Source organism: Coniophora puteana, assembly GCF_000271625.1.
Source record: "Coniophora puteana RWD-64-598 SS2 unplaced genomic scaffold CONPUscaffold_3, whole genome shotgun sequence".
Taxonomy (NCBI): Eukaryota; Fungi; Basidiomycota; class Agaricomycetes; order Boletales; family Coniophoraceae; genus Coniophora; species Coniophora puteana.
Genome location: NW_006913055.1, coordinates 702,301 through 728,687, shown reverse-complemented (window position 1 = coordinate 728,687; position 26,387 = coordinate 702,301). Strand labels below are relative to the sequence as shown.

The following is a 26,387-nucleotide window of genomic DNA, read 5'->3' as shown; positions in this document are numbered from 1 at the left end:
AAACTCTAACTCAAGGTCTGGTCAGGGCCAAATCCTCTTTCTCCGAAGGCTGTATGTAGGAATTGATATTTTTCTGTGATGACATTCTACGACTAGCATATACACGGTAAAGAGCAGCGTCATACAGATCCGGATACTGGCCCTGCATTCGGACCCAGACCATTTCAGCCAGAGCCAAACGAAGGCACCGACTGTCCAACCTCAGCTGGCGGCCTGGCATTTAAGACACGACTGCTCCTAACCAGCCCCGCCACCACCTTAAGTATCGGGCGTCCGGTTTGCCACGCTGTAGCAGGCTCTCGTCCTGTCATCATCCCCCGCTCTTTCTGCCCATATACCCCCACCGTCGTCATCGGGCCCGAAACCCACCCATGCCGCCCCTCGACAACACTCATACCACCAAGAAGGCCCGCGAGGGCTGCCTCTCCGCGCTCGCTCGCGCCCTCTTTCGTTCCCGTGGCTCTGCAGCATCGGGCAAGAAGAAAGGCAGGGCCAACGAGGAACCCGTTCTGCCCATCACGCGCGCGCATCGGCACCACGAGTCGCTTGTCGCACCTGCCCAGAAGAAGAAACAGAAGCAGAAGAAGCAGGATAAGGGCAAGGACAGGGAGATCGTGGTCAACGTCCGAACGCGCGATCATCTGGGGAGGGCGGAGCATGGGGAGGCTGGTGCTGCCGCCTCGTTGCAGCAGGAGGTGGCGGAAAGACTCGGGAAACGCAAGTACTCCCCGCCGCCGATGCTCACGCTCTCCGAGTCCATTCTCGACATCCGCGCGGCTCCGGACACCGCTACCACCGCCAACACCGGAAGCAGCGGCGATGACTTGTCCATGCGCCCCATACCGCAGACTCTTTCTCCCGAGCAGATGGGCTCTGACGACATGCATGCCGTGGATCCGGGAGTGAGCATCGACGCACAGCGCCCGCCCAGGTCGCCTGCGCCATCGACCGACTTCCTCGAGCTCTCAAGCTCGATCGTCATGGTCTCCCCGCCCAGCATGGGCCGTCCGCGCGTGAGCGCTCCCATGTCGCCCATGGGAGTAATCGAGCGCACGCCTGGGCCGATTCTCGCTGGACTCGACCGGGACGAGAGGAAGGAGAGTGATCCGGAGGGCCTCCCCGCGTTTGGGTTCGCGCCGCATATCAGCTTGCCGTCGGGGATGTTCAAGGTTGGCTCGCTCGACTCTCCTGTGGACGGTGGCGTCGGCACGGGTTTTGGCGGTGATGAGGATACCGCGCCCGCTCCTACTTCTGGCCTTGATCCTACGGAGGCTGACAACGCGCCCTTCCATCCCGCATCCACCACTGCTCCGTTGCCCATACCTTCACAGCCAGCCAGCGACCACACCTTCCACCCCATCGTAACTCCGCCCTCCCCCTCCCCGCTCGGGCGCAACACCCGCGCACTAAACTCCACACCCACGGCCATCCGCCCATCAGGCGCAGACCTCCTAGGCCACAAAGAAAACAAAGAAAAGTCCTCCTCGCTGCAGCTCCAAAAAGCCTTCCTGCACGGCCTGACGCAGCTCCACGCGCGCCGCTCGACGCTCGACCTCGACACGCGCCGGCTCGGGATCGACCCAGGCAGTATCGGGTTCGGGTCTTTCGGCTCGGGCGCACTGTACCCCGCGTCGTGCGCGAGCAAGTACGGGCTCGCGGACGAGAGCGCCATTGTCGAGTCGCCACAAGCTCAGCCTCCGAGTATCGTTGAGATCAGGATCGCTGAAGACGATGAGGGAGGCGATGGGGATGATGTGGATTTCTCGACGCTGCCGTCGCCGTGGAGCCCGCTGTCGCTCGTCGGCGTGCAGCATACGCCGCAGGGGCCGCAGGGGCTGCTGCACCTCCATCATGGAAGCTCGAGCCGCGCGAGTCGGGTGTGGGCGGAGGAGTCCGTGCCTGCGACTGAGCGTGGCTCGGAGCGCAAGGGTCTCTTTGGGGCAAGCGGGGACGGGAGCGTCGTTTCGCCGCCGAATTCCTTCAACACCTCCAACGGTGCGTGTTTCGTGTTTCTTCCGATAGAAAATGCTGATTAGAGAGATGGGGTATGTAGGGTCATATTTATCGTTCCAGCTGCGCGTTGAGGATCCTGAGCCCGAGCCGGACGACGAGGTCGAAGACGAGTCCGTGGACGCGCATACACCCCAAATCGGCGAGCGGAACATGGCGGACGCTGCGTCTCGTTCGTTCGGGCTCGGCTTCGCGATGTACGACTCCGTCGTCGAAGCTGCTGTCGCGTACGAGCGGAGCCTGGCTGCCATGGACGAGGCATTAGAGACCTCCACCACCGACGAGATTCTCGCTGCACCGGTTTCTTTGGAGGCTATGGCCACTGACGATAAGGATGCCACTGCTCCTACGTTGGAGCCAGCCACAAGCACGATCACGATCCCTGAATACTATTCTCCCTCTGCGTTTGCCCATTCACCGACGGAGGCGTCACTCCCTGCTTCCTCCAACCTTGAGGCTAAACCCGACGCCTCTATAGTGTCGCCATTGCTTTCCGGAGAGAAAACGCCAAGGGTCCAGGATGGAAACGTCCGCAGGACCGACGCTTGGACGCCGAAGCACAACCTAGCAAACGCCGCCGTTTACCACGCCAATGGACAGGAGTCGGCGACTCTGAACGATGGGTCTTCATATACCGCATCGGAGGGTATGGAGGGAGAAGGCAAAGCGGGCATGGGGGAACTGACGACCGGGGTTACAACTTCCAAGGTGCTCGATTAGGCAAACATGGTTGGGGAAGACAGGGTATTGCTAGAGGAGCATGATGCTGCCTCATGATGTGGATGGGGCTGCAGTACTGTGTTACTTTACTAGACTTTAGAGGGCTACCTATACGTTACGCACGATTAATTTGGATGCGAGCTATCTCCTGGTTTATTCTGTTCAGCACTGTTTGCGCTATCTTTGATCCATGACATAGGCTTCTCTGGTAAGACCTGTGTCTGAAAAGAAAGGTGGATACAAGGAGGGATTCGTTGAGGTCCAGGAGCTATGCTAGGCGTTCATGGAGAAGCTGGGAATGGAGACGAGGACGCGAGGGATTGGTGAGGGAGGAAAGAGAGGGGATAGGTGTTTACGTAACGCTGGTAAATAGACGCAAATAATGCCGCCGGCGACGACCGCCCCGTCGAGCAAACGCAGGACGCCAACTGAACTCGCCGAGCCCAACGATGGCCTCCCTCTTCTCGCCGTTCCGCAACGCGTATCGCTACACAGTAAGTACGCAGCTCTTCTCTTGATATCGTTCTTTGGTCTGGCGGATTGTCAAATACAACATATCCTCGCACCTGGCATGCAACACCCTGTGCTAAGTAACTGTGCTTCTCTTTCTAGCAATGGCTCGCCCATGAAAAGCCCGTCATCTTCTGGTCGCTCAGTATTGGCCTCGTAGGCCCCGTCGCGGCTCTCATTGTTCCTCCCGTCCGCCGCGGCTACTTTGGCTACGTCTCTCCCGACCCCATCCCCACCAGTTACCCTGGTGCGTTTATTCTGCTCCTCTGGACGAGTGCTGGCCTCATGCTAACGCATTTTCTATCTACAGTACCAAACAGGCCGAGACGGGAGGTGACTGGGTACGATGACGAGTCATAGGCGGTGGGCCCGACGTTGGGGGGAGGATGGCAGTTTGTGCGGCGCACACGGTAGTTGATACGGACAGCGCGAGGACTCGAAGGACAACACCTCAACCAGTATGTGGCTGTAAACTCTGTGTCGGAGGAGGGTGGATGCTTCATGCCCGAGTAGTAGAGCACGCTTGAGAGCGTGTACATTCCCAATAGACGAAAGGACACCTTATCCTTGTCATTCTCATCCTTCGTCGACCAATGCGTGCTGACGTCTGTCTCGTCCAATTGTTTCGCTGCTTTTCGTTGTGTCCGTTTTTTATTTGAGTGTATACATTGCCGTAAGAGTACCATGCTAAGCTTCGCACTTCCCGGCGCCGGTGGCCGAGAACGTGCAAAGTACGCGCCTGAAGTTTCCGGATGGATTCGTCATCGGCTTTATTTGCGGCACACGAAAAGTCAGTGCGTCCCCCTGAACGCGCTCCCCTTCATCCCTTCTCTTCTCCTCCCATCCTCCCTTTAGCTTCCTCCTTCCACCTCCAACACGATGAATCTCCTCACAGGCACTCTTCGTCGTTCAGCCCTGTCAAGCAGACTCACTTCACCACGTCTAACTACACGCAGTGTCCCTCTCAGACCGCATGCGTTTACCCTCCCCCGTCTCGGATCATCCTCTATTCGCCTGGCTAGCACATCCTCAACGCCTCCACCTACAGACTCGGTAGATGCTACGCTGAAACCACGGCCGAAAGCCAGCACACCACTACGACGCAGCGCTTCCGCGTCGGCGTCGCGCCCCATCCGCGCGAACCCGACGCCGACGCGTAGCGCGATTCGCCCTGTCCTGACCTTTGCCATGGCCGAACGCTTCTTGCTACCACGCATACGCGCACACATTATGACTCATAATGCCTCAGCTGGCATTGAAGTACACCTGGTGCACGAAGCGCTATGGATTCCGCGCTGGCCTGCGTCTTCGCTGGCGGGAGACGCGACAGACGGACAGGCAAAGAAGGAAGGAGAGGGAGGCGAGGTGTTCATCTTTGCGAATGGCACCTTTGTCTGCTGGGGTATGAGCGAGGAGGAGGCACAGCGCTTCTCACGCGAGGTGATGGCACCTGCTATGAGGGGCGCGGCGCTTGCACCGCTGCGAGAGGCGGAGACGGAGGAGCTGGAGTTTGTCACGGACCCACATGAGTGCGTTCTCTGCCTTTTTCTATCCCAGCTATGCGGCTGATATACGTGCCTACTCTTTTAGGCCAACACGCCTTCAAGGCGACCTGATCATCCTCGGCCGTGTCCAACCACTGGACTCCCCCGAGCAGTCCGACCCGTTTTTATCCCTCCCTTCTTCCCCATCCTCCACGGCTACCACACCCTCAATCTCAGCCCATCTCCCCGCTGATACCCTCCTTCCTCGCTACGCCTTTTCCCAAGCCCTATCGCGCTCGACCGCGCTGTCCGCACTCGAAGCCTCGCTGGACAACTTCCTCTCCTCCGTCTCACAGCTTCCCGACTCGCTCGAACGCACAGGAAAGCCCGGCATCTCGCGCCGCGAGATCATCAAGAAGCTCGGCGTACTCATGCGGTTCAGACAGGGTCTGAATCTGAACAGGGAGAACTTCTTTGATACACCGGATTTGTATTGGGTTGAGCCGGAGCTCGAGGGTAAGTCCGCGGTTATTTGGATGATGGTTTGGACTGGTGCTGATGGATGTCTGTGTACATAGGCTTCTTCAAGTCGATGTCAGCGGCGTTGGAGGTGAAGGCGCGTACGAACGCGGTGAATGACAAGATCACGTATGCAGCGGAGGTGCAGTCTCTCCTGAGGCAGCTCTTGACCGAGGTTAGCATACGAATATCCCGGTACCCAGGGTCATGTCTGACCTCTCCACACGCACAGACGTCAACACATAGCATGGAGCTCGTGATCATCGCGCTCATCGCTGTCGAGGTCGTCATTGTACGTTGCTGTGTCCAAACTCCTGTATAATGATCTGACGCCGAGTCCAACTAGGCTCTCATACGCGATGGTCCTGAGCTCTGGCACATGGCGTTCGGGCCGCCTGAACAAGACGTGTCCGAAGGGACACCGCAGGCCGCGTAAACAAAGGACCGAGTTGCCGTTACTTTCTTGTATAAGTCCGCACGACCTTGCCACGTTTCTAACGCATGCTGCATATCATAGAATAAATACATTAGAGCACCCCTTTCAGTACTACCCACTCCACTCTTGCCGCGTCTCATAATACAACAAATAACACTGGACCAACGCCCAGCATAAATAATGATTGAAACTAGTAGTCGACTCTGCGGAATTTATCGCTAGTGAGTCGAACCTCGTCAGACCTCTGCTCCTTCAGCCGTCGACTGCATGCCTGCACGGGACCCGGTGCCGACTGCGGCAAACTCTATGGTGGCTGCTTCCACTTCATTGGAAGTACCGCCTCGAACCTGCTTGGCATCGAATCGTCGGATGCTCAGCATCATGATAGGTCCAAGCATGGCGAATACATAATTGGTTAGAAAACCGGCGATCACAGCGTAAACAACATTATCCTAGTAAAAGCTTGCTATCAGTGTCATCTGAGGCTGTCACCACACTGCTAGCACTTGCCTCGGCTGGTATATTGGGTATCCAAGAACTTGCGGTGAGTGCCCAGTTAAGGGTAGCACTTTGAAAGGCGTTATTAATGTTTTCAAGGACTGGAACTCGTCTGATAACTCACAATAGAAAGTAGAAGATGTTGTCTCTGATCAAGATACTCCATAGAGTGTTGAAACTGCGCCATGAGCTTGTAATATTGGCTACTTGGTCTTTAAATGTCCTGTGAAGTGCCAAAACAAGCAACACGACTTCATAGAGGCAATTAGTGATATCGACAATGAGTTGAAGTACGAAGGCAGCCGAAGTTTCGACAAACAAGCACCCTGAGGCCAGCGGGACTATATGCAAGGTCAATTAACTCTCAGAATGAAAGCGGCAGTAATATAGTCTTACAGAAGTTTACTCCAATAATAAGCCCTAATGAGCCGGCTAAGTTGATTACTTGGACAATGGCGAAACACACAATGAGAAAGGCGCAGATTTTCTTTGATTGACTGTACATTGCGTATACCCGCAAAGCCAACATTCCTAAGATGATTACAGATATTAAGCGTAACGATGTTTAGACCATTGAAAGCCGTAGACTTACCGTTGAGTCCAGACGGCAACAGCAGACTCCCCAAAATGACCCCGTCAAATACAACGGCAGCTTTGCCTGAGATTGTGTTAGTGTCTGAGGATAATTTGTACTCGAATTCACTGACATCTAAAAATAATCAGTAACAGGGCCATGAATTGTAGCCAGGGGAGAGAGCCGGTTCTAAGATTTCCACTAGGACATCATAACGTACGACTATATTTATGTTAGAACTTTGAAGAATTCAAAGAAACACCGCAGCATAATTAAGCAAGACTTACATTGAAGGTGCTGTAGGTAGCTGATAAATATGTTTATTAGAGATTGCATGCTGTGATATCGATTGAGGCTTGATCCTCACGCAAGCTAAGTCTTTGCGGGGATGCAGAATGTTTATCAGTTCATTGCGTTGATAGCTAGTTCATCGTGTAGAAAAGACATACATCAGATTCAATGCACCGCCATAGGTGAGCTGTCCGGATCATATTTAACTATGTCAATGGTACGCCATGCTTTTGCGGGCATAACGTACGAGCACATATAGCAGTAGTGAGCGCTTCGCAGGTACTCTCTTTAGATCAGGAATTAAAATTAGTGCAAAAGAGACTATGAATACCCAATAAGCTGTTAGTATATAGCTCACCCATATAAATTCCACCTAATGTAATACAGAGCATTCGGCTTAAGACATTAGGCAATGGCATTGACTCCGCTGAAGACACACCTCTTCGTCTAAGTTTAACACTAGGAGTATTATTGGATGAGTAAATGAGTTCGCATTTCCAAAGAGCCCAAACCCTTACGAATTCTGTAGACGGCCAAGCATGATGCAGAAGCTACGTATACAGTGAGAGAATCTGTAAGCTCGGATGTTACTAGCGCCAGGCATATAATTATACCTAAAACATATCGGTTCACTTGGGCCATCCACGATAAGTAGACGTATGAGGAGTCCATTGGGACTGTTGGTTGGATACTTCCCCCCTCCCCCCTCCAAGGTTTTATATGTTACTCGCGCAAAACAAGCACAGCTATCCTACAGTATGTTGGCAAATGATTCTGTCTGATGATGCTGATTCTTTCTCACTGAACTCCGCGGTGTTTTGTGCCATATAAGTTGTTTCATCGTGTAGGTTGGTAAGGATCATCCGCAGACTTTAAAAGAGAGCGCGTGATTTGATCTGCAAACAAAATTCAAACCAGTTTCAGAGATGCGATCTACGTTCTTTGTATCCAGCTACTCTCACTCTTTGATCGGGTGGATCATCGCTTCAGTCACTGGAGACAAATCAGAAACATCAAAGGAGAGCTCATTGAATCGTTTGGCAGTGTCCACGCTCTGCCCGATGGACTGGGATGCGTATGGTGGGTATAACTGGAAACAGTTTTGCCATTGGTGATCACTATTCTTGAGAAGCCGTGGAGTGAAGACCCGACCTATCTCCGTGTAAACTCATGCGATACTACCATCTTCCCATCAATGCTCTGCATCTGATATAATCTATATTGCGAAGTGTTTCAGATGTCCAACAGGCTGTGATGCCAGGGTTTAGTTGACGGTGAAGGCTTGAGATCTGAGACATGGATCCGCCCTCAGAGCAAAATGCCGACTTCAGGCAGTTCCTGGATCCGAAGGAGACAGGTGTCTCACCATAGTTCTTTCCTTGTAAGATAGGTGCCCTGCCGGTCATACCGGACCGACGGTCCTCCCCGCTGGGTAACTTAGCTTTCCGATAATGTACGACTGTATAGTTTTGGATTCCGTTTCTCACGGCCTTTCAGTTTGTTGCCGCCGCTGGTTTGTTGCGCCTTCCTTATTCTTCCGAACCGCCGTCTCACATGTTCGCCTTCCCCTTCATCATATCTAATGTCCCCCTTCGCGCGCGGAGACGGAGCTACTTTGATATCGAGTGCGTTTCTACGCGAGAATTTTGGGTTTTCACACGCTTGTCGCATGCATGAGTTACAAGAACCTGAGTTAAACATATGCTCCCGTGGTGATACTCTGCTTTTGCACGTCCCGCACGTATCGGTCCTAGTGGAGAACTTCTCCCAGTATTTCACCAAGGACCAATTATAACACTCACTCGCAGCCGTGTCCCAAGAATACTCTACCGGACCTGCCCCGCGTATCATAACTAGAGACTGAACTCGACTTAATGCACATGAGGGAACCATATGTGACGGATGCGTCATAGCTTCAACTGGACCACGACACGAAAACAGTCCGTGCTTTCCCCTGGATGCGTTTATCCCCTTCTCCATCCTTTCCTGTCACCGCTCGTTCTGTTCTCTAGCTCGTCCCCTAGATTCCCTTTGCCACCTTTTGTTTCTGGTACAGCCATTGAATTTCCTCATGACCTCGCCCAGTCGACCACAAGAAATGTCCCTCCAAGATTACGTCACGCGCAAAGCCTTCCGAGTCGTCCCAACCTTCCCTCATCGATTCATCATCCGTCCTATGTAAGCACCTCTTTTTCTCCTTTTCATCTTCAAAGCCGCCAGATATGCGTTCAAACATCGAACCAATGCTAGCATAACGCTATGGGCAAGTGATTCATAGTCACCGTCATACCCCGACGCATCAACTCAACGCCAACGCGCAGCGGGATCCGGCCGCCGGTATGCGTCGCGAGTACACATATTCTCATCTGGTGTTCGTAGTTTCAGAGGCTTACGTGTCTGCACGCATAAACAGATCGACATTAACGCGCCTCCAATGCACCTGTTCATCCTAGGCCGCACCAAACCCTCGATTACCCCGAGCAGTCCAATTGCTCTGACATCCTTCCACATATCTCCCTGTTCCCTCTCTGGCACTTCCTCTTCCTCATTTTCAGCCCACTCTCGCTAGCCATTCTTTTCTCGAGCTACACTTCCCCCCTACTAGTCCGCGCTCTTTACTCCCATAGCGTTGGGCGATTTCCTTCCCTACGTCTCGACAACTCGCACGATAATACAGGCAAGCACGAAGTCCAGGTCGTCAAAGAGCTTGGGGATCTCCTGCTGGTTTCCTCCCCACACGTCCAAGATGAATATCGTAGTAGACTCTCTCAGTCGCTCAGCCCTGTCAACCGGACTTAGACCATGCACATGCGCCCTTCCATGCTCCTATCTCGGCTTATCATCTGTCCGCCTAGCATCAGCACATCTCCTACACCTCCGCCTGCAGGCTCGGCAGATCATGCGCCAAAACCCAAACCAAAGGTTAACACACCACTACGGTGTGCCCCAGCTCTGCATGTACCATACCCGCGCACCCAACGCCGACGCGTAATGCAACGCGATTCGTACCGTCCTAACCTCCGCTGTGACCGAATTCCTCCTGATACAACGCATGCGCATGCGCCGTATCGCTCATGGTACTGCAACTGGCATTGGGGTGCGCCAGGTACTACACGCTCGTCAGCGGGAGACGCATAACCACTAAGGAAGGAACAGAGAGGGAGGAGACGTAGCCGTTTTTGCGAATGGTACACTAATATACTCGGGTATGGACGAGAAAGAGGCTCAGTGGTTCGGGAGCGAGGTGATGGAGCGTACTGTGAGGGGCATGGGACGCAGCGCTGAAAGGGGCGGAGACATCGGCGCTGTCACAGACTTGCATGAGTGCGTAGTCTTCTTTCTGCTTGATATATTGCATGGATAACATATACACCTCGTGACACTCCCGCGCTGCTTAATCTCTCAGCCTCCCACTCTCCCGCGTTCTCTGCACTCGAACTTCCTCGTTGGACATCTCCTCTGTCTCGCAGCTCCCAATTCGCTTGAGCGCCGGGGCCAGCCCAGTATCTCGCGTCGGGAGGCCATCAAGAGGCTAGGCATGCTGATGCGCTTTAGGTAGGATCTAAATCTGAACACGGAGAACTTCTCCGATAGGCCAGTCTATATTGGGTTGCGCTAGAGCTCGAGGGTAAACTTCGTTATTCCTTGGATGATCACGTGAGCCATCGCTGACGAGCTTGCTTATGTACAGGCTTATTCGGATATATGTGGCTGAGCAGCGAAGGCGCGTACGAACGAGGTGAACAACACGATTTCGTGGGCAGCGGAGGGGCATATCATACAATGGATATACATTAACTTATGTCTTCGACTACTACGAACACCCCGCTTTCGCCGCACTTCGTATACTAATAAAGACCAATATATACAGGACACTGTCCCCACCCAAAGTAATGGTGGCACCTAGTAATCGACTACGGTATTCATCCCCGGTGATTCGAACCTTTTCAGACCTTTGGCCCTTCAGATATCGACCGCACGCCTGCAAGGGAGCCCGCGCCAAGTGTGGCGAACTCCATGATGTCTACTTCCACTCCATTCGAAGTACCGCCTCGAACTTGTTTTGCATCGAAGCGATGAATGCTAATCATCATGATTGGTCCAAGCATGGTGTATGTGTAGATGCCTAGCCAATCGACGGCCACATTGTAAACGACGCTGTTCTAGTATAACCATGTGATGAGCGTGATCTGAATCTGCTATTGCGACCGGATAAGCACACTCGCCTGGACATTGGCCGGTAGAGTAGGCACCCATGAGCTTGCATAGAGCGCCCAACTGACCGTAGCCCTTTGAAAGCCATTGTGAATGGTCTAGCACCGAAAAAATGTTTGACAACTCACAGCAGAAAATAGAGAACATTGTCTCTGATCAACGTAGCCCATAGAGTGTTATAATCACTCCATGTGCTTCTAGTGCTGCTTTCTTGATTTTTGAATGCACTGTGAAGTGCCAAGACAAGCAGGACGACTTCATAAGCACACATAACAGCATAAAAAGCAAGCTGAAGCGCGACAGTAAGATTGCCCTCGTTGAAGCTGCATCCATAACCTGGGACAACTATACGCGAGATCAATATAATCGCAAGATGATAAAAGGAATGTGAAATCACCGTAAACATTTGCTCCAATTATCAGCTCCAACGAGCTTGCCAGGTTGAGTACTTGGGTGATTGTGAAGCACAAAATCAGGAAGACGCCGACGTTCTTTGACCGACCATACATTGCGTATACCCGTAAAGCCATCATTGCTAAAATGAATACGAATTCAAGCAAGGCGATGATTAGAGCAAAACTCGTAGGCACCCACCGTTAATTCCGAGAGACAGTAAAGTCCCCACAATAATGTCATCAAGGATTGTAGAAGCTTTACCTAAATACGTGTCAAGGTCTGATCGGAAATCATTTTAAATTCACTAACACCTGGAAATGGCCAGCAACAAAGTCGTAAGCGACCGTATACAAGGAGCAGTCAGTTCTAAGATGTTTGTCCTTAACGTACGACTATTCGAGTTGCGCCTTAGCAACAAAAAAGCAGTACGATCAAGCCAAACTCACGATGTCAGTGTAATAGATGGCTGACAAAAATCGACATTAGAAGACACCTTTTTATGATACGTGCCAAGGTTGACCCTCACGGAGTTGAAATCTTCTCGAATACGTAGATTCCTCGTGAGCCTAACCAATGATCCTTGATTATGAGAACAAATACATACACGACATATAGCACACTTCCATAGGTGAGCTTTACGGAATAAGTTCGTGTATGTCAGCTACGAGTTGTATGTTTGTGGGGGTGGCTTACTAGCCCGTATAGCGACCGTGTGCGGCTAGAGGACCCCCTCTTCACAGTCAAAATCGACTTTAGTGGGGAAAGTACTGCAAACCGAATAGTAGTACTGCTTACCCAGATAAACTCCACCTAACGTGATACAGGCCGACCAGGTTAGAAACTAGGGTCACAAAGACGCTGCTGAGGACATACCTCTTCATCCAGGTTCAATACTATGAGCGTTAGATCAGCAAGTGCGTTTCGTAGTCTCAGAGTTCGGAAATAAATATGTGCCCACAAATTCTGTAGACGGTCAAGCACTCAGCGGAAACTACAGGGGAGAGCTTGTAAGCTTGCGTATTCTCGATATTAGGTATAACAGCTGACTCGACGCATACTGGCTCACTTGGCTGATCCATAATTCTTCGATGTATGAAGAATCCATCGAGGTGACTGGTTCTTCGTATACACCGGCGCACGCTCAAGCTCAAGCTTTATCTGTGACTTGCACATACACAGGTACTATAAATTTCCTCTCACATGAGACCCAATCTAACTCTTATAAGTAGAGCCGTAACGCCCGACGCCGCTGGTTCTCTCTCATCGGACGCTTTCGCCACATATAGAGTATAGATAGCCTCATATGTTGGTAGCCATCGGAAGCTTTATTTATAGGGACAACGAGCTTTGAAATTTGAGCTGCGATCAGCTAGAGAATGAATGTTAGATACGAGGTCCACCCTGCCAGTCAGTGATTCGGCATATCATAGTCATTTGCTATGACATGATTGTAATATTTGGCAGTGCCTGTGGCCGTCAGATAAGTCATACGGACGACCGAGTTTGGTGGATGGCAAAATCAACGAAATTAAAAACATCGGCCTGTCTGATTGATTGGCATGGGCGTAAAGGGCATCATTGAATATTGCTTTCCCTTGGTGGTTGACGCCGCTGAGAAACATTGGCTGAAAGACCTGGTCCATCTGCTCATAGTGCCCGTGTGATAGCATCTTTTCTGCTCTGCATCTGAGATATCCTCCATGCGAGGATTTTCAAATGTTCAGTGGGTTATCACAGTGGGGTAATTGGGGCTCCCGGGTCGAGATGAGGATGCCGTTGCATTCAGGCGTGGTATAAATATATCAAGGTAAGGACAAGTCAACGAGGGAAGGCTTGGGGTGGGGTTTAAACGTTTACGAGCAATGGGTCTGATTCAGCACTCGGGTATTCCCGAATGATCGCCCACCCTTTGGACTTTGACTCGGAGTAAGATCAGGCCTCCGGTATGCCCAAGAGCGCGAGCGCCATACTAGGCTCAGAGCCTCCCTTCACCTGGGACTTTGTGTGGCCCAGAAGAGTCTCGAGACGATCTCGTTACTAGCATCTAGCCTCGATTGCGGCACGGAAGACTCGGTGCCTGTGTTACCCCCGAGCACATATAGTCATCCATGTCCTTCATGATTGTCTCTTGGCACTATTAGTTTCCTTTTGTCCTTGCCCCTCTTGTGTCACTTAGATTACCCTCTTGAACTAATCTCCACTTTTCAGTCTTATTGGAGAGTCCTCGCCACCCACAGCCACGCGCGATATCACTCGCACAACACACAGCCACCGCACGCATCTGCTCTCCCTCGCCCCAGTCATTCATCCATCATTTGTCCGCCTCCCTGTCACCTCGTCTTATCATAACGCGTATGCATGGCTATGGGCGAGGAGGGGATGCGGCGATTGGTGTGCGAGGCAGAACGTACACCACGGGCGCAACCCTCTTGCCGTTGGGAAAGTTCGGAAAAGACAGAAGATCTGGTGTGTATTTTCTCACACTCCACGCTTAGTTCTCGAGCTAGCATGTATACTAGTCTACTTAAACTCAGACCTTGCGTTGAGCATATGAACATGCCTATTCTTTTTGGGATCTCTTGGCCTAGGCGAGTTGTAAAGCTTAACCCTGCTATTTTAAACGTCGTCTCACAACATGGAGCTCGTATCATTCAGCGCTCTCACTGCCGTCAAAGTGGATAACTCCGTTCCTACTTTACGTCGTCTCTCGCTACTCAGAGCCCAATATGCGATAATGTTATGTAACCTGTTTATCATCCGAAGAATACAAATCTGCTGAAACGACACAGGTTGTATGAGGTCTCTATTTATTTTCTCTGTCCGGATGTGAATTGTATTTGAAATACCCGAGCACATTATTTCCAAGGTCTCAAGTGTCGGGGATATAAATATACGTGGACCTCTCCATTTCCGTGATTTATGTTTCAGAATGTTCACCGCTCCCTGAAGCATGAAGATGACATGATGTTTGGATTCTCGCAGGCGTGTGAGTACCTAAGGTCACGGTTGTGGGTCTGTGGCCATGACAATCCGAGAAGGTACGTTTCGTCTCATATACGTCGTTAATTCTTGGTTCGGCATCCTCAAATAATCACGCTCAGGCGAGTGGATCCTAGAGGTATATAAAATACGTGGCTAAAAGTAGCATGGTGTCATCAATAAGATTCTATACACAGCAGGTCTCTTCGGGATAAACGTCCTCCGGTGGGAGAAACCAGAGGTTCAAACCCGTGGCAATCCAGATACGGTTAAAGTTAGCTCAACGATGAGCGCTGATCCGAGTTTCGCCGGATAACAGAACGAACCTCTACTCAAAGCAAGCCCCCTAGCTTTGATATGTTGGTTTTCAGTCACCCAATGCGGCCGAGACACGTACATATATTGCTTAGTTCCAATGGATTCAATCTACTAGTATGATTTGTCACAACCAGCGAGTCCCTTGGCCTAGCTGTTATTGACGAATGATTCTAGCGTGCTAGTCCTTGGTGAGACCGCTAATACGAACCGGATACACGTCCGGCCATATGACTGGATTTTGGACAGTGGAGCTCGGTAAGAGTTTCAGCGGTATTCTAGAACAACAAAGCATGATTGAAGCTGCCGCTGTTCCATGTTGGTGCTCTGTAATAGACCGCGGTAACTTCCTCGTTTCAGAAGGCCTCCTATAAAAGTCTTTTGCACACTAATCCAAAGGCAAAACAACGAAACTAAATCCCCAGCCCCTCGTTATACTTCCGGATGTCATCTCAAGTCTTGGCAGAGCTGTGGCGGGCTCAGATACTTAATTACGCACATGGTCTGAGGCAATCTATTTTCTGGGTGTTCTTATGTTGCTGAAATCTGTTTTGCAGCTGGAATATTGTTTCTGGTGCCATACAGAATCCGTGAGAGTGTCAGCTAGTTGGTGAATCGTAGACCTTTTTTATCTGATATTGTGCTGCATAAATCTTCCAGTTTTGAATATGGATCACGAAGTGAGCGAAGCTATATTACCTACTCGACCTTACTAAATGTGTTGAATTAGGTGGAAGCATTCTGGGTATATGTCATGATGCGTATGACCAGGCATACTTTTCTCACCATTATGCTGAAACAGAGACGTGGAACTTCAAAACGCGCTTTAATTCTTTATGCTCTGGTAGGGCAATTCTTCAATCAGATATGTGCTCGGAAACATACTGATTCCCTCCCGAAGCTCAACTATGGGGGTTTATTACAAGCCGTGTGAGAAGTGTTGAGTTTTCTGCAAAACACGTTACTGCCGACTAATATACAACTCGTCCAGTCTATGGCTCTGTGAGTCTTAAGAGAGCGTAACACAGTATTGGTGCTGAGGCGTTTACTGAAGTCCTCGAAATCAAAACGATATCATATGAAGTAAGCCCATTCCTGGACGTCATTTCCTGGATCTTATTGCCTTGCTCACAAAATCTCAGATGTTCGTTGCTATAGCTTGGCATTTGCTTGAATGTCTGATCCGTGCTGACGAGGTGTCTGTCACATGTATGGGGTATCTATAGATGTAAGGATAGGTCTACCACACGCGCATCTGGGGATATGGCACTTAACGGCTGTGCTTGTTCAGGCTTTGCGTCAAGTGTTTTAACTCAGGACCCTTCAAGCATAATACCTACCTGCCTTATCTTCTCTCTCAACGGTATGTTTGTGTCTTTACTAAACATACCCGGAGTTATTTCATGGCCTAGTAGTGATGATGACGCTACGAGTGTATGCAATGTACGGCAAGTCTAAGAGAGTCTTAATAGTTCTCTCTCTCTGCCTTGCAATTCCTCAAGTTCTTGGTGTGGCTGCATTCTTTAGCTTTGTGGCTACTATGTCTGTAGATGGTTTGTTTTCCTTTCTTGTCAAACTTAGACAGTGAGGGCTAACGGCCAAATGTTAATTAGCGACTCAAGATCCGCTCACTCATCAACCTGTCTGCACTTTAGGAGTATCTCAGGTTCCCGCGGGATATATTGAGTTCTCAAGGCTATTTTCCAACTTTGCATATGAAGTATTACTACTATCGATGGCGTTTTTTCACGTAGTATGGCACATGAGAAACGACTACAGCATGTCTCTGAGTTTTAACACGTTGTTATCAGTGGCGCTGCGAGATCACGTCTTGTACTTTTTGATGTAAGTGCGAATTAATCAGGTGATTCTGTACTCTAACTCGAAAACTTCATGGCAGAGCTTCGCTCAACTGGGCAACACAAGCGATTGCTAGCGACTTACCTGATTTCTCCCCGCAGCTGGTACGTCTCAAGCCAGACAGTCCTTGTTGACCCTTAAGGCCTTACGCTTCACTCAGGGGAATAATTGGGCCTGGCTCCTGTTTACCAATGTCCTCAACACGTTCACGGAGTGTATGATCGGTCCAATCATGCTGCTAAGCATTCGTCGCTTCGATAGGAAGCAAGCTCATGGAGGAACAACTGACGAAGTGGAACTATGTTCGCTGGAGTTCTTGGCAATTCAAGGCCGATCCCAAGTCGATGTTGAGGCGAGCATGGCTAGGTCAAGAGCGCAGAGATATCAGGATATGCCGGAGACAGGCGACCCTTCAAGCGAATAATTATCAGAGACCCATAATCCTGCAGCGACCATTGCACATATTTTACCCTCTAACTGCAGCTAACATACATATGCTTGATGTTACACAAAATCAAGTATCAGCGCACAAAATCGAATAGCTCACAACATATACATAATTCGGCATTATTGTACTGTGCATTATCTTGGATTATGTTGGTCTAAGAACTGTAGTGCAGGCTGTAGGATGAAATGAGGTGCCGTGCATGCACTGTTGTTTGTCAGCGCAACGTGAACTTGAAAAGGGGGGCCAGCGATTGGCCAGCTATATGCTTAGCTTCAGAACGAGGCACGGGACAAAAAAGGCCTCGAGATAGCTTATAGTTTTGGTAGAAATCAGCGGAGTCCGTCGAAGTTTTATGCACAGTTGAGATGAGAAAAGTCAGCGTGCATGGGGCCCTTACATGCGTAGCGAGCCTGTTCGGCTGTTTCCGAAGCTTCGGCGTCTCGTGGTCAGTTGGCCACCCTCGAGAAGAGCGTATCCATCCATCGACATGGTATCCGAGAACATCTTCCCTCATCCCATGGAGATAGGCAGATCAGAATTGGATGTTGGCCAACGCGTGCTGGTAACAAACCAAACATACGTACGGACGTACGCGAGAATGCGAGGTGGAGAAGATAACCCGTTCGGCTGTTCCCGGTAACTCGCGGTCAGACCCCAATCGGACGCGGCGCCAGGCGGCGCCCCGAGGTCAGTTGACCCGCCTCGAGAAGAATACATCCATCCACCATTGACCAACATGGTGTCCAACAACAATTTCCTTCATTCGACCAGCAGAGATAAGAAGAAATGACCGCGTTCAGCGCGTTGGTCGGTCTTCTGGCCATTCCAGTTTCGTACCTGTCCAGTCTTGGCCTACAGGGCCGGATACCCCAAGATATCCTCTCCAGCTTCGAGAGAGGTCCAGCATCTCTCATAGATCTCGCGGTACAAGTGGACGTACAAAGGATCGCTTCTGAGCTCAACATATCTGGAGTCTCGACAGGAGTCGTTCGCAAGGATGGGCAGGTCAATTACCACCCATGGGGCAAGAGGACGGAGGACGACGATGAGGTAGCTTCAGATGTACGTAGGCCCTATCTTGATGATATCTCTTCGACCCCATTCCTGCTCTGTCTACTCTCACTCTCTTCGACATGCCCTCATGATCTACACTCGCTTCCGTCTGCCTCCTCCGTCAGACTTATCTACACTATCTGCGCCTAGTTTCCATGAGTGGGCTAACGCGACCCTGCTTATCAGACTCTCTTTCATATGGCCTCTGTATCCAAAGCCTTCTGTGCTTCCGCGCTCGGAGTCCTCATTGATGACTATACACAATCACGCAATGTCACGCCTCTCCCTGTTGGCCTCTCTTCTCTGAGCTGGGAGACAAAAGTGAAGGACGTCCTCCCAGCCGACAGCGTTGATAAGAGTTATGGCTTAATGGATGAGTGGGCGCACGAGAAAGCGACGCTACGCGACATTTTGGGTCATGTCAGTGGAGTTCCTAGACATGATCTGTCATACGGTTCCGGAGACACCGCTCAGAGTGCTAGTGCGCGCTTGAGGCACCTTAGACCTGCATATGAGCTCAGAGAGAAGTGGTCGTACAATAATCAGGCAAGTATACTCCTCATACTTGGGTGCTCGATTGCCTAACTCATGTTGACGGCACAGATGTTCACACTCGCGGCCCACATCATCGCCACGCATTCAGGCCAGACGTTCCAAGAGTTCGTACGGACGAGGATATTTGGTCCGCTTGGCATGAGCAACACGACGTACTCCCCACAGGAAGCTTATGTTACAGGTCGATTTGCGCAAGGATTTACGCGCGAGCAACGCAGGCTACCGGAATGGTTTAGCGAGAACGTCGCCGACTTGATGGCAGGGGCGGGAGGCGTCATCTCGAGTGCGGAAGATATGGTATGTCTCGTCCTTCGCTTATGTCGTCATTAAATATATTGGGTGCTTAACGTTCTGACCTTGCAGACTAAATGGGCTCAACTCTGGCTAAACGAGGGAGTCTGGGATAACGAGACGATCATCCCGAAAGATACGTTCGAGAAGGCATCCACTGCGTACTCGATCTCGGTCGGTGCGCCAGCCGCCCCTCCGTACTCAATCTCAGGATATGGTATGGGCTGGTGGCGCCATTCCTACAGGGGTCATGATGTATGTCGGACTTTGTTTCTGACTCTGCCCATCCTGATGATACGACGGGTGCGTCACAGGTTGTCTACCATTCTGGATCCATTCCAGGCTTCTCTACGCTCGTCTCCTGGCTGCCATCTGATGGACTCGGTGTCGTCGTCTTTGCTAATACCGCAGATGTCGCTGGTCCTGTGTTGGCTATCTCAAATAGACTTGTGGAGGGCGCCCTCGGTTTGCAGCCTCTGCCTAAGGGCGAATACGACCCATACATGTACGTTTTGCTCAGTGTTTGTGCATCTCCCATGCCGCGATCACCCATCGCTGCTTCTTTTGTTCAGGATACCCTACGCAACGAGCTCCCCTGGTCGCGCCAAACCGCCCCCTTCCGATTCGGACCCCACGCCAGAATTAGAGGACTTCGCGGGAACGTATCACGACCCAGGCTACGGATCCCTCTCGCTTTGCGCCGCTTCCACGCAATCAGCATACTGCACCGAAACACGAGCGACGCTTGCTTCTGTGGATGCCGCCGCAGGACGTAACATCACCAAAACGGCTGAGCACCAGCTCGTGGGTGCCTGGCCGCGCGTGTGGTGCTCGCACGTGCGTTTAGTCCATCGTGGGTATGATGAGGAGACGCAAACGGTCAGGTTTGGGCTCGACTGCACGTCGCTGTATCCTCAGGGGTACGGGAAGAATACGACGGCATTTGAGTTGAGCGATTTCAAGGGCGGGGAGGTTGCTGCTGAATTCGTGCTTGACGACGGAGACGTGAAGGGATTTGGTGTCTTTGGGTTGTTGGGACCAGACAGTCTGGAGCAGGTGCCTGCAAGCGAGGTGAAGGAGCGGGCAGAGGTGTGGTTTGAGAAGGTTTGAGTCGATTCAATAGGTGGGCGGTACCGTAACTATCTTGAGATCGTTGGCTTCACTAACAACATTAACGACATTTGAGACATGTCGCTCACAGGATTCACAGCGTTTTACGAGGCTGAGTGGCTGTGGCTGTGCCCTCCCCCTTCCGTCCTGCCCCTATCTCTCTCGATTGTCTGGTTCCCGTCGTAATGTGTACTGTCCCTCGTCATGACACAGGGGCTACGTCTCTTCTTCTTATTCTCATGGGGTGTTCACAATCAAATGGTATAGTGACTCATACGTCGCTAAGGTGCGGCGTGATATGTTCCGACGAAGGTGGCTTGACTGCTGAAATCAGATGGTGCTGTCGGACGAGCTTAGGTCAAGATCCTGCGTCGGATCACATGTGTGTCAATCAGACGCCCTCACAGTTGGCTGAACCGACAGTGCATGACCCGAACTCGAGTGAAAGCAGCTCTGAGGTTCCGAAACATAAAATATGAGCGAGGAAGTGTTTTAGGTCCCATCACGCGTCTATCGACTCAATCCACCCTTTGATAGCGACCGTTAATTCTATGTCTCAGAAAGTACTCTGAAGGCTGTGTACGGTTTATTCGGCGCGGTCGTGCATCAATGAAAGCAACAAACGGCGAAACATTTGCTGGCATTGGGCGCATCTTCTGAGACCGTTTAACGCCCCTTGTTCACATTGAACAGGTACATCACGGTAAAGAAATGCCTTTGTGGGAACTTAAGGACTAAAATTACTTATTTCGGCCCCGTTGGCGCCTCCGTGCATCAGATACACAGGATATCTTGCTGGTCTCTATGTACAGGATACGTATCAAGGGACTCGCAAATAGCCACTCATTGACATTTCTAAGGCAAAGCCATCGCAGCGTGTTGGCTTCAGCATATATAAATCGATCTTTCACCCAGCTATTCACCTCAAACCCGTACTACAACATGAAGTCCTCTGCTCCTTTAGCGAGTCTCATCATGTTCCTGGTAGGGAGTGTTGTAGGACAACAGCCTCTAGTCATCAATACGCCGTAAACTATCTTTCGCACTGCTCGCACCGATATTTTCTTTGCTGATACTTTACTTTATTATGCAGAGCCAACGTCGTCCAATGCGAGCCCGTTCTCATCACCTGGGATGGAGGCGTAGGTACGTGGCGCATCAACGCATAACTACTAAGACCTTATTTGACATCACCGCATTTGCGTAGGCCCGTACAATCTGGTCAGTTTCAAGTCTCTCTCAGCTGCGCGCTCGTTTCTTAAACAAAGCGTTATCCTACGCTTCCCTATCATCTTGTAGACGTAAGCACATATTTGCTCCCCGAAACGATGTTTTTCATAATTCGATCAATGTGTAGGTTAAACAAAAATGGTGTCCCAGATAGTCCCGTCGAGGCCTTTTATGGTCTGACTGGCAATGCGTATACTTGGACCGTGAACGTCAAGGAAGGTAAATGCCAATACTATTTACTATGAGCGTCGGTCCAACCTGCTGATGTTATCGACTAAGGCACGGTCTTGGGGTTTTCCCTGAAGGATAGCTCCAGTGACTTGGCTCAGACTGCGCCGTTTACTATTCAAGAATCTGACTGTGAGTTTCTATCAAGGCTTCATGGCTGACCATCTCCACCACTGATACTCCTCGTCGCTAGCCTCGGCGTGTTTGAGTCAATTATAGTCAACAAAGATGAACTACGATGTTACATAGATATTCTCTGTGATAAGAGCATCGGCACGTCATCTGTTTTCTCTGATATCACGCTAAGCTTTATCATTTCACAAGTAGAATAGTTTTCATATCTAACGCTCGTAATGTGATAAGGTAAACATTTCCCTTCCCGTATAGTTAACCTTCTTACCGTTATTCATTTGGTTCTGTTTGTCCACTGTGCTGAACCTGATGGTGTCCGCCATTTGAGCCCCTCGTCTGTGTTGATGCGTCAGCCATATGCTGGGCTGTTGGTAAGCCGACTATGCATCCCATTCAGTCTATCTGCTCCTGTAGACGATGGTCTACATACGAGAGCTTGGCACAGTAGCACCCCTCTCGGCTTTAGCTGATGCATACATTGTACGCTCGTCTGTTGGTAAGCTGTGTCCGCGAATCATTCAATCAACACACCCCTGTTGGATGACCTGTTTGGCCCAAGCCCTTAGCGCATTCACCCCTCTCCGACGCCTGGCTATAAAACGGACGGTTGTCGCCACACTAGATTGGCCATTCCAGTAGCTTCTTCGCATTTGTTCATTCCCCGCTTGACCTCTCCTTGCCCACCACGTCTGTCAAGTTTGACCTTGCATTACTATCGTATTGTTCGTGTTGTTGTACTAAAATAACAACGTGGTCTTCACCCGCTTACTGTCTAAAATCCGGAGAGGAACGGAGGCGTGTCTTGTATAACGTAATTGACTAACATGAGAGTGGATAGGGTGGATTTTAATGTACTGACGACTTGTATTGTGCGATAAGTGCCTTGACTCTCCGTCAAGTACCTATTCAAAAAACACGATTTCCGTGTTGAGCAGTCTTATAGTGATACACTTTTCATTGTGGAGTTTCAGGATTGTCACCTGGTTCCCCTCCACTATCAGCTCTAAACCACTCTCTCCGAGCTCAGCAGGCCTATATCTCTCTGGAAGCCAACAGATTCTGCGCCTGCGCTGTCGGAGCCATCCATCCACATCCACACAAAGGTCGGACCAGGAGCGATGGTCGTAGAAAGCCTTTGGAGATTCGGCTTCTTCAACCTCGTACGTCTTTGTTTCGTCGCCTGCAGACCTTTTCATATTCAAAATGAACTCCGTATTGGTGGCAGGAGTGCGGTAGTAGATTCTCTTGAAACTTGGGGAGTGCGTCACGTCAGCGTTGATAAAACCTAGATAAGGGAAGGAAGAGACAGAGACAGGTGTTGACGTCTCTCTGTTCCAACGAAAATGATAGACTAGATTGTGGTCCTTGTCAGCGCAGAAGTAGTCGACTGCATCGCGTGTGACGGATGCTATCACGCAAGGCTCCGCACAGATGAGCGAGGGAGGAGAGATCGATCCCACATGTTTGACAGTTCCACCTTCCAGAGAGTACACGTGAATAAAAACGCTGTGTGATTCGTATGCCCAACACGAGAGCACTAGAACTGTTTCGTCCTCTGCAAAACTCATCTCCAAGACAGTTTCAGCTTCAAGCCCTAGACCCGCCGCCGGCGCGCTTCCCATGAGAGCGCCCGATCTAGAATTCCAGACCTGAATACGACCTTTGTCCCTACGAATAGTTGAAACTGCAAAATATGTCGACTTCGGAGAAAGGGCAATGGTTTTTCGCGTTGATACATCCGATGAGGAGGTCCAGGCTACGTTGAGTGCATCAGGCACGATATTGCACCTAAAAGCATCGTCAGCGGGCTCCACGCCGCGGCCAACAAGGATGTATTTGGTTCTACGAGTCCAATTCGTTGTTGATTTATAGGCTGTCACATCTCCCCGTCTGGAGGTCAGTGCTAGTGACCACTCATAAGGGTCATCCTCGGTGTCCTCGTGAGAAAAACTGATGGCAGCGACGGCTTGTGTGAGGTCAATAATCTGCGCGATCCCTTTCCCCGGGCCCGCTTCCCAGGATATTCCGAAACACTCCACGTTCTGCGGCCTCCACCTCGTCTTCTTTATGGTCGATCCCGTTCGAACGAAAGCGCTGATCTTGTCCCCTTGCCTAACTGCCACCTGTCCGTGAGATATCGGCTCAGCGACAAACTCAGGGAACACATGCGAGGATGTCTTCGGGTCTACAGCTTGATACATTCTCCCCTGTGCGCAGGTAACCAGAGGTAGCTTTCGACTAGACCTGAATAATTCTCTAGACAGCTTTCTCCCATTGAAAGGTGATGATGGGTTTGATTTGGGACGACTGGCGGGCTGGGCAGCTGTAGCATTTTGTGAAGGGGCCACCCTTCTGAGTAGAGATATACCGGTACTCTCGGCCCTGGCCATGATAATGTCGTCACTTGAGTCAAAGATGGCGTTGAAGCAATCATATTCGCCGTGCCATAGTAATTGTCCGTCCGTTGAGTCGACAACGAGGACATAACTACGTGAGTGTTTCAGGAAAGGCGAGAACGGCCACACTCGAACCAGGAGACAGTCATCTTTGCATGCGAAATCCAACGCCACGAGTGGCAGCTCCTTGAACTGGAGGGGGAACGACCAACAAGAGATCTGCTGGAGGGAGGAAGTATCATATACGCAGACAGAGAAGCTTTTCCCTGGGGCAGCCGAAGAGGTTACCAGTGAAGCCATCCTGTCACCATTGCGAGAGACGGCCACAGGGCCAAAGAAACACTCTGTTTGTGGCGCCTCAACCCGTGAGACCGATTGGTTGAATGGCCGCCATAAGTAACATCGCTGAGAGTCACGTATGGCAACAAATGAGCCGCCGTGGACGAGGTCTGTTCGGTCGTCGTAGTCAAAGCTCGGCTCGCATATACCTTCCAGGAGGTACGATGTAATAAGTACGCCGGTGGCAGTGTCCCATAGCATGATCGTCCCGGTATCTTCCGAATCCATGCGGAACGTGGCGACCTGTGAGGTATCGGGGGAAAGAGAGACGTCAAAGTCATCTGTCTTCATGTCCAGGACGCGTGTAACGCAGTCCCAGCGATCATCCAAGCCGTTCTCAATCGTAACACAACTAGTCTCTGAGAGAACGTGGGAGTATGTGAGACGAATTCGAGACTTTGCCGGAGCGTACGGGAGAGCAGATTCGTAGACATGTAAAGCTGAGACGCTGATGGCGTCAAAGAAGTCCATTACCAGCCTCCAGCTGTCATAGAGCAAGCTTGTAGCAGTCTCGAACCCCGGAAACGAGGAGGTGCGCCAGCCCTGTGCGGAATAATCAGCTACTGCGTCAGGATCAATAGAGTAAGCTTACGATAACATGCTTTCGGGCGGCCCGTAGTAAGCCGACTGCAGCATCAAGTTCCCCAAGCACTGAGCATGCTTCAATGAAGAACAGAAGTCGTCGTTCGAGGAATTCAATCAGGCATCCTCGAACCTCACTATCCACCAGAAGGTGCTCCAAATGATGGAGCCAATAGAGACACGCGTATCGAACAGCGCGTGGAATGGTGTCACGCCGCTGAGCAAAGTCATGGATCTCAACATGCAAAAGTGATGGATCTTGAAGCCCGCATATGTCATGCTTGAGCATCCTCGCCATCGTTCGAAAGCAGCGGATAGCTATAGGGTGATGAACCCTGTTGGCAATATCCTGATCGCTATCGTTCTGGTTTCGATGCTGGAGAAAGTCGCGAAGCGTGCTGTGGTATATCTGAACAGTATCACGGGAATCCACGGGAGGGATATGAACTAAAGCTGAAAACGGTAAAAGAAAAAGATAGATATCGACGCCGAAAAGTAGACGCAGATCGGAAAGGGACAGGGGCTCGGCTAGGTTGACGAGGAGAGAGATGAATTTCAGCGCGTTCTCGCGAGCGGAGGCTTCGATGCTGTCGATGATGGACGCGTAAAGGTGGTCGATGTTTCCCCAGACGTGCTCCACGTCACCGCGAAGCATGCTATTAACGAGCGATAGACGTTCGTGAGGCTGTTCCTGGTCAATCATTCGAACGATTGTCGCTGCGAAGATGAACCGACCCTTCGCCCGCTGAGAGATCATCGTGAAATCGGCTGGGGAAGGCCATGGTCTCGAACAGAAGTGGGAAACGCCATGTGCGTCGTATATCCGGTCAAAGGCGTCCCGGAGAAAACGATCCACGTCCTCGCGTGAGTCGTAGTCGTCGAGACGCACGGTCCTCATGACATCAGTGAGGGAGCTGCTTCGCATAACTGCATCTATTTGGGACCAGGATCTGCTGGATATGATGATAGTATGGATAGGAAGTGTTGTATCTCGAATAAGACGGGCGAGAAGGGAAATGAAGGGCTCAACGTGGTGGAGTCCGCGAGTCGTACCCTCGTCGAGAGCATCAAGGATAAGGGACATGCTAGGTTCACCTCTCCGTATCCGTGCAAGATGCCTCAAAGGCTCAATGATCAGTTTTTCAAGTTGGTCATGGCGGGATTTCTCCTGGGAGAGCAATGCGGGGTCGTCGAGGATGGCCTTCATGATGGCCTC

At 50.9% G+C, this 26,387-nt stretch overlaps 8 protein-coding genes across 8 annotated transcripts; 6 read left to right on the top strand and 2 right to left on the bottom strand.

Annotated features, from left to right (window-relative positions):
- Nucleotides 1-58: 58 nt before the first annotated feature.
- CONPUDRAFT_142360 (uncharacterized protein) lies at nt 59-3,007 on the top strand (the record flags this gene model as incomplete). The annotated part of the gene is made up of 3 exons (XM_007767489.1): nt 59-1,995; nt 2,054-2,718; nt 2,930-3,007. Exons 1-3 carry the CDS (start codon nt 372-374, stop codon nt 3,005-3,007), a joined length of 2,367 nt encoding a protein of 788 aa, XP_007765679.1. The 5' UTR covers nt 59-371.
- Nucleotides 3,008-3,177: 170 nt separating this feature from the next.
- On the top strand, nt 3,178-3,911 carry CONPUDRAFT_99349 (uncharacterized protein; the record flags this gene model as incomplete). The annotated part of the gene is made up of 3 exons (XM_007767488.1): nt 3,178-3,224; nt 3,343-3,487; nt 3,551-3,911. Coding segments are annotated over 3 exons (242 nt in total), but the record flags the coding sequence as incomplete, so codon positions are not given.
- Nucleotides 3,912-4,071: 160 nt separating this feature from the next.
- CONPUDRAFT_99345 (uncharacterized protein) lies at nt 4,072-5,829 on the top strand. Its single transcript, XM_007767487.1, has 5 exons — nt 4,072-4,769; nt 4,831-5,240; nt 5,303-5,418; nt 5,476-5,535; nt 5,590-5,829. Exons 1-5 carry the CDS (start codon nt 4,120-4,122, stop codon nt 5,677-5,679), a joined length of 1,326 nt encoding a protein of 441 aa, XP_007765677.1. The 5' UTR covers nt 4,072-4,119; the 3' UTR covers nt 5,680-5,829.
- Nucleotides 5,830-5,915: 86 nt separating this feature from the next.
- Nucleotides 5,916-7,714, bottom strand: CONPUDRAFT_70726 (uncharacterized protein; the record flags this gene model as incomplete). Its single annotated transcript, XM_007767202.1, has 11 exons — nt 5,916-6,131; nt 6,172-6,247; nt 6,302-6,518; nt 6,574-6,708; nt 6,770-6,879; nt 7,039-7,173; nt 7,201-7,229; nt 7,290-7,328; nt 7,401-7,415; nt 7,482-7,501; nt 7,657-7,714. The coding sequence occupies 11 exons, from the start codon at nt 7,712-7,714 to the stop codon at nt 5,916-5,918; spliced, it is 1,050 nt and encodes a 349-aa protein (XP_007765392.1).
- A 1,426-nt stretch (nt 7,715-9,140) lies between these two features.
- CONPUDRAFT_163077 (uncharacterized protein) lies at nt 9,141-10,164 on the top strand (the record flags this gene model as incomplete). Its single annotated transcript, XM_007767486.1, has 2 exons — nt 9,141-9,220; nt 9,496-10,164. The coding sequence occupies 2 exons, from the start codon at nt 9,141-9,143 to the stop codon at nt 9,839-9,841; spliced, it is 426 nt and encodes a 141-aa protein (XP_007765676.1). The 3' UTR covers nt 9,842-10,164.
- Nucleotides 10,165-18,041: 7,877 nt separating this feature from the next.
- CONPUDRAFT_88225 (beta-lactamase transpeptidase-like protein) lies at nt 18,042-20,264 on the top strand (the record flags this gene model as incomplete). The annotated part of the gene is made up of 6 exons (XM_007767485.1): nt 18,042-18,317; nt 18,495-18,854; nt 18,912-19,160; nt 19,227-19,409; nt 19,469-19,659; nt 19,727-20,264. 6 exons carry the CDS (start codon nt 18,042-18,044, stop codon nt 20,262-20,264), a joined length of 1,797 nt encoding a protein of 598 aa, XP_007765675.1.
- Nucleotides 20,265-21,208: 944 nt separating this feature from the next.
- CONPUDRAFT_80364 (uncharacterized protein) lies at nt 21,209-22,119 on the top strand. The gene is made up of 7 exons (XM_007767274.1): nt 21,209-21,292; nt 21,358-21,410; nt 21,472-21,485; nt 21,564-21,565; nt 21,622-21,713; nt 21,774-21,883; nt 21,916-22,119. The coding sequence occupies exons 1-6, from the start codon at nt 21,240-21,242 to the stop codon at nt 21,881-21,883; spliced, it is 324 nt and encodes a 107-aa protein (XP_007765464.1). The 5' UTR covers nt 21,209-21,239; the 3' UTR covers nt 21,916-22,119.
- Nucleotides 22,120-22,756: 637 nt separating this feature from the next.
- Nucleotides 22,757-25,928, bottom strand: CONPUDRAFT_142357 (uncharacterized protein; the record flags this gene model as incomplete). Its single annotated transcript, XM_007767484.1, has 2 exons — nt 22,757-25,132; nt 25,182-25,928. 2 exons carry the CDS (start codon nt 25,926-25,928, stop codon nt 22,757-22,759), a joined length of 3,123 nt encoding a protein of 1,040 aa, XP_007765674.1.
- Between the last annotated feature and the right edge of the window lie 459 nt (nt 25,929-26,387).